The sequence below is a fragment of the Aquarana catesbeiana genome, linkage group LG01 (genome assembly GCF_042186555.1).
Source record: "Aquarana catesbeiana isolate 2022-GZ linkage group LG01, ASM4218655v1, whole genome shotgun sequence".
In the NCBI taxonomy this organism is placed as follows: Eukaryota; Metazoa; Chordata; class Amphibia; order Anura; family Ranidae; genus Aquarana; species Aquarana catesbeiana.
In genome coordinates, this window is record NC_133324.1 from 469,926,259 (window position 1) to 469,941,864 (window position 15,606).

Consider the following 15,606-nt stretch of genomic DNA (forward strand, 5'->3'; position numbering starts at 1 on the left):
AATGCATTAAGATAAAAAAAATCTGCGTTTACAACTTCTTTAGGAGTTGAACCACCTACTGGCATATTATTTCTCTTAGTGGTTTCAGAGGGGAGGTTTCAGCTTTGGAGCCCACAGGACTACCCATTCCACCATGGGTTCTCCCTCCTTCTGCAGTAGAGTATTCACACTACCCTGTTTCCCCGAAAATAAGACCTAGCGTGATTGTCGGTGATGACTGCAGTATAAGTCCTACCCCCCAAATAAGCCCTAACCTGTTTCCCCCGAAAATAAGCCCTACCCTGAAAATAAGACCTACAAGGACTTTAACTAGGGCTTATTTGGGGAGTAGGGCTTATATTGCAGCCATCACTGACAATCACGCTAGGTCTTATTTTCGGGGAAATAGGGTATGTACTACTTTATTTAAAATAGTTCAGGAGAGCAAGTCCCTGGCAGCTTGTAGGATTTGGGAACCTAAATGCAGAGATCATGCTGCTGGAATCAATGAGAGCTAGCAAAATGTAAGGGTGTGTTATTTACCATTCTTGAACCTACCTAAAATGGATATATATATATATTTAGGTAGAATGAGCTTGTATAGGCAACTTTAAAATAAACATACAAAATGTTTATATTCTTTCCAATTGCTTTTTATTTTTACTTGAAATAGAGAAATGTTTTAAGGAAACAGAGGCACTGGGAAAACATTATCATGGCTAAAAAGAGTAAAAGAAAACAGGAAAAGGAAAGAAGAAAATTAAAGCTGTCTGGAAACACTGATACAGGTATTTTGTCGCCATCATTAACCTCTTTCCACTGTCCGTATGCATATATGTGGCAGCATGACTGTGGGCTTTAATGCCGGGCTACTATGTGCACAGCCAGTGCTGCGCTCACACAGCATGCGCAGCACAGTAACAGCTCCTTGTTACTATTTACAATTCGGAGCTGGGGGCAGGCTCAGAATCATGTGATCACTGTGACAATCACAGTGATCAAATGATCAAGAACCCCCTTTCTGACACCCAGCTTTAGGAACCTATTAACCCATCTTCTGCCAGTGCTGTTTTTGCACGCATTTAAAAAAATAATTTTAGACCTGAAGATTTCATAAAACCCCCCAATACATATATTTTGAGGGACTGGTATGAGGTGCATACTTTTCAGCTGCAATGTTTACCTTAGCTGTGTACTCCTCAGTGTCTTCATGGCATGGCAAAGGATGTGTCGTAGCCATAGCAGATAACAGCAGTTTACCTGCATCTGAAACATGGGACCTTTCCCACTCAAAATATATTGACCACATTCTGAAAAGTATGGGAGGATGTTGCCAAATTGGTGACATCACACGCATCTCCCAGCTGCTAACTGAAGTCCGTCAGCAGCAAAGCATGCTTTCAGCCAGAGATCCCTTTGCAGGTCATAGCAATACAGGGGTTACCTTCTGCCACAGCATCCTGCCAATGCTGCAAGACCTCAGTGGGGAGCTTGAAATGCAGGCAAAGGATGATATGTTTACTTTTCTTGTTGTCCTCTAGATTTGCAAAATACAGCGGTCTTCCACCATCAATGATTCAGGGTATTCTGACTGTTTCCTATCCAACAAGTACAACTCTTCCAGGTCCCCCTGCTTCTTATCTACCAAGTTCTGCTCTTCCAGGTCCCGCTACTTTATACCAACCATACCAACCATTCTTACCCGACCCATGCCTTTCCAAGTTCTACTGGTCATTCATTCCAGTCCCTGCTGCAATATTCCCAGGGACATGGCCACTCTTCCCCCATTTACCAAAATCTTTAAAGGTTTTTTCCTAAGCTTTGTTCTGACATCAATTTTTTTGATGTTAGTTGGGCAGAGAATTTGATCAGAATGCAGGATATTAATTTTTTTATTTTTTGCAACTGTATCTTGGTGTCGTCCATTTTCTTTCTATTTCCAGTGAATGTGTTAACTGCACAGCAGCACACAGTGGAATGTTGGTCTCCACTGTGTTCTGGAGAACAGTGTGTAAGATCCTCATGAAATTATCTGGGAGTAGAAGCCTTACCACACGCATTTGAAAAGACACATAACTTTTCTATTGGGTGTGGTAATGTTGCTATTCACTGTAAATGGAAGCACATGACTGAAAATGTACAGCACTCCAGAAGTTGTAGAACTACAAGTTCCTGCTTGGTAATGTTTACATTGACATTAATAAAAGCATACCTGTGTGTGACCAGGAGATGTTCTTCAGGTGACACACATCTCCTCATTTATGTATCCATATGATTGAGCCAGGTCGCATGCAATCTATTAGGGTATTCAAAAGTAGCAATAGACATCTGGGAAAAATTGAAAAACGTTTTAAGATATTTACGCAGCTCCTCATACATGGTGGCGAAGTATCCAGTTGACAAGCACTGGGACTATAACGTGTCCAATAGTGATGGCTGGATCTGTTCTTTTCAAACTCTCAATCTTTTTCTTCCTCAACAATATCAACAGGATAGCTTTGTCAATCAAATTTATAGCAGGATCCATGTTGGATGCAAGTGCAAGCCAGGAAAGCCAGCAAAGGGGCGTGGTCTCGGCATGGAGGAGTGAAGCCGCGTTTTCAGAGGGCTCCCGGTCCGCGGCTCCTTACTAGTTCAACCGCACAGCCTTACTGCATATTTCGGCTTCTCAGCACACCTGAGCAACTGAGAAGACTACACCGCTGACCTACGTGCCTCGGAACATCTATGGAGAGATTTATCAAACCGAAGTAGCCGGCGGTATCAACCCCCGCCCCTTCCAAGATGGCGCCGGGAGCGGATGAAGGAGCAGAGCTTAGCGCGCCTTCAGGATGAGGAGAGAGACATAACAACGGTAATGACATGCTGCCGTTCTCTCCAACTAGCGACCTCTCCCTCTGCCTCCCCCGCTCATTGTCCCTCACATCTTTTGGCAGTCCAGGAAGGGAACCCAGTGACTCGCTTCAATGGGCTTCGCAGGGCATACAGCGCTCCCAGCAACAGAGCCTGACACTCGGTGTGCCTTTGCCTATCTCACTGCAAGCCTCCATGAGCACTGCCCCACTTACTCTGCCCTCACAAGAGCCTTCACCCATGCTTACTGGAGAGCAGGCACTGTGGACACTTTTACAAAAATTGCCCACCAGAGATGATCTGGACTCTGTTGCAATTAGAATGGAGGCAGCGCGGAAATTACAGGAATTAAACAAACAGTAGCAGAAGTTTCCACACGAGTTGCCACTGTGGAGTCAGACACTGCAACCCTTCGTCAGGATGTCACCTCCTTACATGACGCACAAGAAGCAGTTATAGAGCAAATCGCACAGCTGCATTTGTTGATAGACGATTTGGAGAATCGCAACCGCAGACGCAACATCAGAATCCGCGGTTTGCCAGAAGCCACTCAGCAAGCTAACCTAAAGATGACAGTGACTGCCATTTTCAATGTCTGCCTAGAGCGCCCAACAGAAACACCAATTGCCATAGACAGAGTCCACAGAACCCTCGGCCCCAGAAACACAGAGGAAGACAGACCCAGAGATGTCCTTTGTTGCTTGCATAATTACTCTATCAAAGAGGACATTCTCCAACGGGCCTGGCATAGAGGTCATATCGACTTTGACGGAGCTCAGGTTTCTCTCTTGCCAGATGTTTCACGGAGGACCCTGCAGATGCGCCGATGCATGAAACCCCTGCTGGAGAGTTTTGGCGTACAGGGAATCACCTATAAGTGGGGCCATCCTTTTCATTTGATTGCACGGAAGGGAGGTCGCTCATACATCCTCCGACATCCCAGAGAGGTTCCCACCTTCCTCAATTCTCTTGGGTTGCCTTCAATGTCACTGCCCAACTGGCTGGCGTTTGTACTGACTCCCAACATCAATACCCCAGGGGTGGATTCTTCTGGCAGGCCACAAAGACATCGACGCAATCGCCGATCCCAACGCAGAAGATCTCAGGCTCCTCAGGACAATGAGATATGATCCCAGGGAGTTGAGTTGCTCTCTAGATGGAGGACGGTCTTACATCTCGCCTGTTGTCCCTTCTGCATATGTGGGTGTTATCTAACCTTGTCTTGCTGGCTCTTCACCGGTTCAGCCGACTGGAAAACCTTTTTCCCTCAAAAAATGTTTTTTTTTTTTTTTTTTTGAAAATAGCCTCTGGCCCACTTAGTCTGACGTTCTAGTTTCTCCTTGGCCCGTTGGCCTCATGGAAACGCACCACGTCCCCATTATCCTGGACTACTGTTACAGAGTCAGAGGGCAAACATACAGTCCTATAGACTGGACTCACCTGAAGGTGTATGTTTGAGAAGAGTCAGATTTGTTTGGCCCTATCACCACGGACCAGAGAAAACAGGCTGTATGCACATCTGCTTTGGGCTCTCCCTTCCGTTACGTCCCTCTATTTAGCCTAGTATACCTCAACACAAAAACATGGGTTTTCCTAGGTCGTAATATTTTTTGCTTGCAAGTCCGCAGCTGGTGGGGGAGTAATCCTTAAGATGGGACTCAGAAGGGCTGGTTAATAGTAAAATGGTACAGTCAATGGTTTAAAGTTTAAAGTTCTGGTATAACGCCTGGTTCTTTTATATTCAGTCCTAATGACCTCTAAGGTTGGGTACCTACTTGGTGATGATGCTATGTTACTGATGGTCCCCCCCTTGCCCCTCCCCCTCCACTGCCCCCCCTTCCCTTCCCCCCCTTCCCTTCCCCCCCTCAACCCCCTTCCCCCCCTTCCCTTCCCCCCTGCCCCTCTCCTTTCCTTAACCCGCCACCCTCCCCTTTTTTTTTTTTTGTGTGTAGGGGGGGGGGGCATAGAAGCATTCCATCCTGAGACCCGGAGATTGTTCCAGCTGGAGCTAGATCCCTTCAGGATTGTTGACGGGGGGATGGGACTACGACTCGCGCCCAGTGGGCTTAGACCCGGTGGGGGTGAGCGCCCCCCTCCTTAATCAGATCCAATATTAAGGGGTTGGAGACTGCTATAGTTTTTTTACCACCTAAGGTACTATTGAATGTTTTATTTTTAGTTTAATTTTTTTTTTTTTTTTTATTGTCTGTTTTAAATGTTAAGAAATGTTACGTTAAGCTGATGGTTACAAAGTGATATCTCATATGTCTTTGTGGAACTATTTCATTTAAAAGAAGCTGAAAGCTATAATGCGATACCGGAAGGGATCGCTTCCTCTGAGAAATGGGTTGGGGGGGCCCCGTGCTCTGGGAGCCCGAACTCCGAAGTGCCTTACCTCTTCCCCCATTAGGCCCTAGCTGCCCAAATAGGCAGTAACCCTCCATTTGGAGATTTTGTTTTCCCTCTCCCCTCCTTTCACGTCTTCCATTTCTTTCTTTTTCTTGTTCCTAGCCTCACTTTTGTGCCCCCTCCTACCCTTTGCCTGCTCCTCTCCTATTCTAACCCGCCTTCTTCCTCCCCCCTCTCTCCCACCCCACTAACTGTCCTAGTTGCTGGCGAGGCCTGACGACCCAACCCCGCTCTACTCGACATGTCTCTGAAGTTTGTGTCCTGGAATGTGAAGGGCCTTAATACCCCAGAGAAGCGAACCAGCTGCCTCACGGACCTATGGAGGCAAAGACCTCAGGTAATATTTTTGCAAGAGACCCATTTTCGGGCGGATAGTATCCCAAAACTCTACAGTAAGCATTTCCCAATAGTGTACCACAGTGCTTCACCCTCCTCTAAGTCTAAAGGGACGAGTATCCTCCTGGCCAAAACTTTGCCATGGCAGCTGGGGGACCTCCATGCTGATCCCGAAGGTAGATACCTTTTTGTCAAGGGTACCCTTCAGTCGCAGACATATACCTTCGCAAATCTGTATTTGCCAAACGTGGACCAGCTTCCGGTGCTTGAAGCATGTTTAGACGCCCTGGCGTCCTTCACAGAGGGAACTTTAGTGTTGGGGGAGACCTTAACTTCACCATGGATCCTCAAAAAGACACAGCGACGGGCTCTTCAGCCCTGTCTTCAAGATCCCGGAACCGAGTCAGGGAACTGTTGCATTCCCATCGATTGGTTGACATATGGCGGATTCTCCATCCGCAAGAGAGGGACTTCACCTTTTTCTCGGCAGCTCATAACTCATACTCCAGGATCGATCTCTTCCTGGTCTCCCACACTACAATCCCATTTGTCTCAGGTGCACAGATTGGGCATATTGCACTCTCAGACCATGCACCGATCTCTTTGACTTTAAATTCGCAACGTCCGCCTCCCAAATCGGCCACATGGCGACTAAACGAAGCCCTGATCCAAGATCCTGAGGTTAGAGCAGACATTGTACGAGAATTGGGTCTTTTCTTCGAGAGTAACAAACAATCAGTCCCTAATCCGCTGACTATTTGGTCAACACATAAATGCTATATACGAGGAATATTCATTAAACAAGGACACAGACTCAAAGTGGCCAAGGAAAAAACGCTATCCGAATTACTCGCAAAACTCCATGACTGTGAAAAACGTAATAAAAATCACCCAGATAGGGCCACAGAGGCAGAGGTAACCAACCTTAGGGAGCAAATCAGAGAACACTCCCTATTCCATGCTAAAAATAGGCTCTTGAAGGCACGCAGAACCTTTTATGAGTTCGGAGACAAGTGCAGCAGAACACTAGCAAATGCCATACGGACCCAATGTAACAGATCCTACATCCCCGCCTTATCTTCCACCACAGGAACTAAAATTCATGACTCTGCAGAAATGGCAGAGTCCTTCAGGGTGTTCTATGAAGCACTTTACAACCTACATTCCCACCCTTCGGAGGAACGGAACCAGAATAAGCTAGAAGCCATAGAGACCTACCTTGCGGCTGCAGATCTGCCTTCTCTCAACGAGGGAGAGGTAGAGTTGCTATCACAGCCTATTACTTCAGACGAATTTACGAAAGCTTTGGCTGACACTCCGACAGGGAAAGCACCTGGCCGCGACGGCTTCACAATCTCCTATTACAAAAACTTGCAAACTCAACTGGCAACTCACTTTGTTACTGCCTTCAATGCAATAGTAAATAGTCACGCCATCCCGCCAGATATCCTGCAAGCCAGCATATCTGTCATCCCTAAGCCTGAGAAAGACCCGCTTCTTTGCGCAAGTTACAGGCCTATCTCCCTTCTTAACTGTGATTTGAAATTATTCACGAAAATTCTAGCCGAACGTATAGGCTCTGTTATACAGCGCATAATCCCACTAGACCAAGTGGGCTTTATTCGCAACAGAGAGGCACGAGATAACACTATTAGGACAATAAACGTGGTGGCAAAGGCCAAACGCCTTAACATCCCTTTCATCTTGTTGTCTACAGATGCCGAAAAGGCATTCGACAGGGTGAACTGGACTTTCCTCTTGGCCACCCTGCGACGCCTTGGCATGCCGGCCCCCATCCTATCCTGGATATCTGCCATATACTCTTCCCCCTCCGCAACAGTTAGAGTAAATGGGACGACCTCTAGCCCCTTTAAGATAAGTAACGGCACGCGACAGGGGTGCCCACTTTCCCCGCTCCTTTTCATAATTTCCCTAGAGCCCTTATTACAACATATTAGGCTTAACCCGGACATCAGAGGACTCGAAACGAGCACCTATCATCACATCAATTGCCGCCTATGCGGACGACCTGTTATTTTACATCTCGGAACCACTTACGTCTCTACCAATCTTATTATCAGTAATACGCCAATATGGGGAGTTATCGGATTTTAAAATCAACTTCCAAAAGTCAGAGGCGCTGAACATCACCCTTTCCCCAGGTTCTCGGGCTGCCCTTTGCAGCAACTTCCCCTTCCGGTGGACTTCCCAGGCCATCCAATACTTAGGCACTAAAATCCCCTCTGACATACACCACATTTATCAACTTAACTTCCAACCACTCCTGAGCGTTTTTTGCCTCAGACCTAGCAAGATGGAAGGGTCTGGCAGTCTCCTGGTTTGGTAGATGCAATGTCTTAAAGATGAATATCATGCCGAGACTGCTCTACCTCTTCCAAGCATTGTCTGTTCGGATCCCACAGGGCTTCTTTCGTAGGTTACGTTCAGTCTTTATTAAATATGTCTGGCAGGGCAAACCCCCGAGGCTCAAGAGAACTCTATTACAACGGTCAAAATCCAGAGGAGGCATTGGTCTTCCTGACCCGGCTCTATACTACACAGCAGTTCACATGAACAGAGTGGTGGATTGGTGCAGGCACTCCTCTCATAAGCTATGGATTGGGCTAGAACAGGATACAGTCCCGTTCCCCATTGAGGGTCTACCCTGGAGTGGAACTCACTCTTCCAGATCCTCCTCTTCCCACCCATTGATTGAACCTACCCTACAGGAGCTTTGCAGATACTTCAGGATAGCGGAAACGCCCAGTTATCCCTCCCCACTGACACCCATAATTGGGCATCCGGACTTCTTACCAGGCCTCTCTGATAGATCCTTCTGGCTCCACCCAGATCGGAGTCTAGTTAGAGCCTCCTCTTTTTGTGGGCCTTCAGATTGGAGCGAGCCTTCTAACATTTATCCTAGCTTTAATTCCTTCATACTGGGCAGATGGAAGATCTCACAATTGTCACACTTTCTCAGATCCCTTCCAGAAATCTGAGGTTTCTGCAGACAACCAACTCCCTTTGAAGAGTTATGCCTGGGTGAGGAGCCAATACGGAAATCCCTTTCTCACTCTTACAATATATTACTGACCCATACGTCCCAACAGGATCCCCCATATCCCCCATACCTGAGGAAGTGGGAGATCTTAACACTACGTTTACAGAAGATCAAAAGACCCGAATCCTTTTTTTTGCACATAAATCTTCTTTATGTAGCAAATACCAAGAAATCACCTTCAAAATCTTGACGCGATGGTACAGGACCCCCTCTGTGCTAGCGTCCATATTTCCGGGACACAGCCCCTTATGCTGGAGATGTGGCACACAAAGAGGTACATTACTTCACATTTTCTGGGAGTGCCCGGCCTTGACTCCTTTTTGGAGACAGGTTTTGGGAATCATTCACAAACTTACTGATGTGGCCCTTCAGGACAATCCAGCAGCAATACTACTGAATCTGACTCCGATGCCCAGTAAGCGTTACCGCAAATCTTTACTGAAACACCTCTTGAATGCGGCCAGGGCGCGTGTCCCCAGCATGTGGAAGCAGCAATCCCCTCCGACAGTGATACAATGGTTTGGTAGGGTCTGTGATATTCAGCGAATGGAACGCCTTACAGCTGCCCTCAGGGAAAAGGAGGAGGAACATAGCACTAGATGGACACATTGGGATCTGTTTCGCTTTTCAGATGAATACAAGGCCTATATGTAGGCATTCAACCCCTGGTTAATTAGGGGCCGCGGGTCGTTGGCCTTGCCAGAACCCCATACCCACCCCCTTTTCCTTCCTACTTCCCCACATCTGCTCCTTCTTATTTCTATCCCTTTTTCCCTCTAATGACACCACCAGTGTCATCCACCCTTTTTTTCTGTTTCCCCATTATTAAGAAAAAACCCCGGATTGCTGTACCCCACTTTGGTACCACTCCTATGTTAGTAGGATTGAGAACCATATCTTATATAGAATACAACGCTTAGAATTAATTCACCATAAGATAGTAACAAAATATTTGGCCAATAGAGATAAGCGCGTATTTCCCCTTGGGGAGTTAATTGTCTACTAGTTAGTCTAACTGCATTGCTTATACACCCCCATTGGATGTATGTTTAAATTATGTTTGGTAACTTCGGACAGAGGGTTCTTTCTCTATAATACTGCTTTGAAGGACAGGCCAGAGTCGTCAAGTTACGACTTCCTGCCTCAATAGTACATTTTAAGGGAACCTTTTCCGCTATCACGCCGATGTACACTTGATTTGTTCGTGAAAAACTATTAACAGAAACATACAAATAACTGTCATGTTGTATTCCTTGTCTAATTGTACATTTTGCATTCCTTAAATAAAGATTAAAAAAAAAAAAAGCCAGCAAGCACATCTCTAAAGGTGCAGTTAATATTAATACAGCAACAGATTAATAAATGTATATGTTTTTTTGAAGAAATAATGCAATTTGGACATCTAAGAGGGAAAAATGAGCATGGGTAGTGTATGATAAAATTATAAACTCCTAAACCCTTGTACAATGTGTGCCATTACTTATAATTTTGGATTTCCTGCCAGCAGTTTTTGCTTATTGAAGAGCTTTTTACATACACCTGTGTGAATGAGGCCTTACAAAAGTCTCATATGTGATACTATTTTGTTATGACAGGTTATCTTTATTTGCCTCACCACACCTGGCCTCCATTGAAGCTAACGGAGTGCAGATAGCATTCCATTAGCTGTTTATCCAGCCACAGCAGCTGGAGAAAGCAACAGATTGCTTGTTGCTTATAGGTTCTTCCTTGGTTGGGAAGATCAGAAGGGGCGGGGGAGCTTAGAAGCTTTGCAGCTGCCTGACTGCTTCCATCTAACATCTGATAGCTTGTCAGATATATACACACACTAATGCCGCGTACACATGGTCGGATTTACCGACGGGAAATGTTCGATGGGAGCTTGTTGTCGGAAATTCCAACCATGTGTAGGCTCCATCGGACATTTTCCGTTGGAATTTCCGACAAACAAAATTTGAGATCTGGATCTCAAATTTTCCGACAACAAAATCCGTTGTCGTAAATTCCGATCGTGTGTACACAATTCTGACGCACAAAGTTCCACGCATGCTTGGAATCAAGCAGAAGAGCCACACTGGCTATTGAACTTCATTTTTCTTGGCCCATCGCACGTGTTGTACGTCACTGCCTTCTTGACGATCGGAATTTCCGACAAGATTTGTGTGACCGTGTGTATGCAAGACAAGTTTGAGCCAACATCTGTTGGAAAAAAAACATGGATTTTGTTGTCGGAATGTGCGATCTTGTGTACGCAGCATTAGTGCGTGTTAAGCTACCCCACCGCTGCTGCTGGCTTATTGCATAGGTCAGTGGCAGCAAAAGGGTTAAAGGGTCACTGGAGCCGGTGGAAAATGGTCATAGAAATAAGCAATGTAACGTGAACTTTGTGTTCTTTTGTAATCTCTGTGCACGCTAGTAAAGCACTGAAAATCTTTTTACATGCAGAAACACATCCACTGCTGTGTAAAATTATGTTAATCATTTAAGAGAAGTATGGCAAAAGCTCTTTTGGTCATACTTTTCTTCTTGCTCACAGGAAGGCACTTACTCTAAGTGCACTATGTTAGCAATTTTATTAAAAGGCAACAGTTAAAAACACTTACAGGATTACAGAGTAAACAGGCTTATCAGTATATGAAGTCCTCCTGAGATAGGCCCTGTCACTGTGCCGACCAGCAGCTGCAGGAACCAAAGGTCTGGAGAAGCAAGATGGCCGCCGCACTTCCTGAAACCTCAGTGGAACACAGGCAGCATAATTGTCAGAAAGAGGGCGGTCCCTTGCTGACATCACTTTCACCACCTGTGTTCCACAGTGGTTTCAGGAAGTGCAGCAGCCATCTTGCTTCTCCAGACCTTTGGTTCCTGCAGCTGCTGGTCGGCACAGTGACAGGGTAGACCATCTCAGGAGGACTTCATACATTGATGAGCCTGTTTACTCTTTAATCCTGTAAGTGTTTTTAACTGTTGCCTTTAAAAAAATTGCTGACATACTGCACTTATAAGTGCCTTTCTCTGCATATCTTTGTCTATGCTGAGCCTGCTTCTCTCCTGTAAGTGCTGCTCGAGTGCCTGTCAGCTTGCTATCCTGGATGTATATAGAACCTGGAGCACCCTCTAGCAGAAGCGTTCCTACTTACCATACTCTGGGCACTTACTCTTGCACTCCTGTGACCCAGATTCAGCCGACAGCGGGCTAAAGTCCATTGTCAGCTGATGTTATAGAGCAGGTTCAGGCTCTGCAGAGTTCCTGATAATAATGTTGGGATCCACCCAGATGCCTGACCGGTAGCTGGCTCAACCTCCCAGCATGTGGCTGAGAGCCAGAGCCAGCCGCTCCTGCCCCCTCCACAACCCAGCACTCCAGTGAGGGAGGGCAGAGCAGAGAACCGATCACTGACAGTCACGTCTGTCTGCACAGTGATCAACATGATGTGATCACTCAGTTCTCAGTCTTAGAGCCAGCTAGGGACAGCTGCAGCATCACACTGAAGCTACCACCACATAGGAGAGGAATTTTTTTTTTTTTTTTTTTTAAATATCCCACACTTCTTCTCCTTTAAACACTGTTACAGGCAGGATGACAAAATAAATTAGCAGGATCTGCAGAATTCATGGCAAAAGATACTTCAATTCTTGTTTATTATTAAGGCATTACCTCATAAAGCTAAGTATTTGCATATTGACCAGCTCCAGACAGTATTAGCTTCCAGGAAGTAGTTGGCTTACTTCTGGAATCTGCTTTTGAAGGTCCCCTTGTGTATGGAAACAACAAAAACACAGATCAAACATTTAGGCCCTGAGTTGCATTAAGTCCATTAATTGGACAGCTTCTCTTAGACAACCTTCAATAATGCAAGGAAAAGCTGTTACACAGATTATGAAGTCTGTTATGTGTCAGATTGTATACAGCTGGAAGATCAGCCCCACAGATGGCCCATGACTCCTCCAAATATCCGTATTTTCCACACAAAAAAAAAGTGTCAGGAGTTAAATGTGCTGCTGTAGAAGTAATGCAAGTCAACATTAGTGCCTTGACAACTTAGTTATACCTTTATCCAGGGCCGTTTTTAAGGCAGGGCAAAAGGGGCAGATGCCCTGGGCCCTGTCATTGTTGTGGGGCCCAAAGCAGCTGTCTCATACTTGCCAACTATCCTGGTTTAATTTCCCTCGTCCCTTGAGGTTTTAGTCCTGTGCTGTGTCCCGTTATCTCAGTGTGAAGTGCTGCTACTAATGCTGCCCAGCTCTGCCCTATTGTTGTGTACAGATGACTCACCTGCAGACCCTGTGTTTACATGTAAATTACCGGCATTCATATGTAAATAGGGACGGCCAGCGGCATTGATATGTATATCATGCCCCCCTGAGGTCATATCCACAGTAATCTCTAGCAACCAATCAACAAGCAGAAATCATGTGCTGTAACCTCTAGCAACCAGTCAGTGAGCGGTAAAGATAGACTGTAACCTCTGGCAACCAATCGCAATAGTTGCCTGATCTGATTCAGTAAACTGATTTTGAGTCTAGCTGCTATTTATTGTATGTCTCAGAGCAGGTGGAGAGCGAAACTGCATGGGGGGGGGGGGGGGGCCCAAGATAAGTTTTGCCCAGGGTCCAATCAATATTAAAGACGGCCCTGCCTTTATCTATAAGAATTAGGGATATCTGATAAAATGGCATGCTCATGCCATGACAGGCCTGCAGTCATTTTCTACTCTAACACCAAAGACAACAAATGAAGTTTAGGTGGAATGCCAGACATACCTTTTTTTGAGTGGGGGAAATAAAGAATGTTTTGAGGTGAATTTGTGATATTTGTGCATAAAGAAACTCTGTATAAAAATGTAGCTTGAAACCAGGTAATATAAGATGCCTGAGCATAGGACAAGAACCCCCTATCCCATATGTGAGTGTTTTGTGCCAGTGAATGCACACTCTCACTGAATTCCAAGAGAGACTCGTACCCAGAAGTGTACTGGGTTTTGTAGGGTGTTGTAATAGAAGATCAGGAGGACAGGGTAGTGGGGACACAGTATGAACAAACATCTTATGCTGTAGTAGAATTCTTGAAAAAAACTCCTGGAAAAGTTCTGGAATTTGTTAAGAGTACATATTTTAATAACTGATGTCTTACTTATTTAAAAAATGACAATTTCTTGTGGTCTTTTTTTTTTTTCCAGGTACTAGCCAACAGTTGCACAGTAAAAGATTTTTAAAAGCTTTGACCAAAGAGCGTCTTTTGGAAGCAAAGGATTCTGGTCCAAGACTTTGTATTGACTTGAGCATGACAGATCACATGAGCAAGAAGGTAATATTGTAAATGAATTGCATACTGTTTGTTGCATGCACCAGTAATAGTTGCACACCATTTCCAGTACAGAGTTCCTGATAGTGACAACAGGGATCTGTGCCTGGGAAATGTGTATTGGCACCGCTGCTACTAGTCTGCCTTATTCTCTATGTAAGCACCCCAATTATTGAAGTTAGTGCACAACTCCAGCCACTTGAAAATCATTCAGGTTTTCTTGATACCTGTGACCCCGCCCCCAATCACAAAATTTCCCTCACTTTCTCTACCATTGACACTAGGATCAGAATTGAAGGGAACAAGTGACTCCAGGGATTGTAAAAATGTTTCAGTGCTTACAATCCATTTGACCCCTTATCACTGGGACAGGAAATGAGAAATCTCCTGAGTTGTAAGCTGACAAAACAATTCACTGGAGTTTAAAATTTGAATAAAAAGGTAGTGGTAGTGTCAGATGTCTGTACAGGCAGACTGCATATGAAACATAATTCATTAAGCCATAATTTCCAAATATATTTTTCATCTTTTAGGAATTAAGTCGTCTGGCAGCTCAGATCAGGAGGCTTTATGGGTCAAACAAGAAAGCTGCAAAACCATTCTGGCTGTATCTGACAGGTTTTGTACAACACAGTCTGTTATATGATGAATGTGTGCGAATGAATGACGGATTTGTCAATTATCTTGTAAGTTTATTTCTGCAATTTTGACTATGTTTATAGTACCATGCATTGAGTGCTACATATTAATGTTAGCTATGTAAACTTTAATAAATATTTGTCTTTTTCCAGAACTTTAAATTGTATGTATTAAAAGAGATTTGTGTAGCCTCACTTTGGCTACTTTCCAAAGTTTAAATGCAGGCTAGCCATCTGTATGTTATTTATGCAATGTGGTAAAGCTTGTATTTACATACTTCTCCAGGTTGACTCAACAGAAAGCAGCTTTCTTGACATGTTTCCATTAGAATCGATCATATATCTTACTCCAGACTCGGACCATGGTAAGTTTGTGGGACATAAATCATTTGTCTTTTCCAAGTGTGAAAAGTATGTTGCTTTGCTCCAAATGGGCAAAACATAGGACTGTTTTATGCTCCATTCACACTAGCGCGACTCTAAAGTCACACAATTTTCATTGCAACTTTGCTCCGACTTTACACTCAGTGGAAGTCGCACCACAGTAGTGCAGGCATCTTTTCAAAATCACTGCGACTTTATGTTGCACCGATCTGAACAGGTGCCATTGAAAATAATGGTTACAACTTGTCATGTCCAAAGTCTATGTGAATGGAGGTTTCAGGACCTGGAGCTGCTAGGAGACCTCATATAGCCACTTCACCAGTCCGGGGCTTAGAAATCCCCTCGGCTTAATCTCCTAAATGCACCTCATAAGGAGGTACATTTAGAAACATTCTAATTGCTTGGCGCTGACCAATCAGAACCCACGTAACCCGTCACCGCAGGTGAAGAGAAAAGAAAGCTGCAGGGATTTAAAATCCCCGCACCAGTAAAGCGGCTATACGATCTTTCAGAACGGGTGATCACCGGACTCCAGGTTAGCGGTACCAGGTGCCATGGGGGTCCAGTGTAAGTTCACCTTACAGATTTTCTGTAAAGGTGAACTTACTCTTTAAGCTTTCAAAATAAAAAGTCATGCGGTACAG

At 44.9% G+C, this 15,606-nt stretch overlaps 1 protein-coding gene across 4 annotated transcripts in view; it reads left to right on the plus strand.

The window, feature by feature from the left end:
* TRMT10B (tRNA methyltransferase 10B) overlaps positions 1 to 15,606 on the plus strand; it is a 31,828-nt gene that overhangs the window by 4,737 nt on the left and 11,485 nt on the right. For all 4 annotated transcript variants that reach the window (XM_073591224.1, XM_073591223.1, XM_073591225.1 and 1 more), the window contains 4 exons: positions 653 to 767; positions 13,816 to 13,943; positions 14,474 to 14,626; positions 14,865 to 14,943. In XM_073591224.1, the coding sequence (XP_073447325.1) occupies positions 653 to 767; positions 13,816 to 13,943; positions 14,474 to 14,626; positions 14,865 to 14,943 (475 nt within the window). The remainder of the gene's footprint in view (positions 1 to 652; positions 768 to 13,815; positions 13,944 to 14,473; positions 14,627 to 14,864; positions 14,944 to 15,606) is intronic.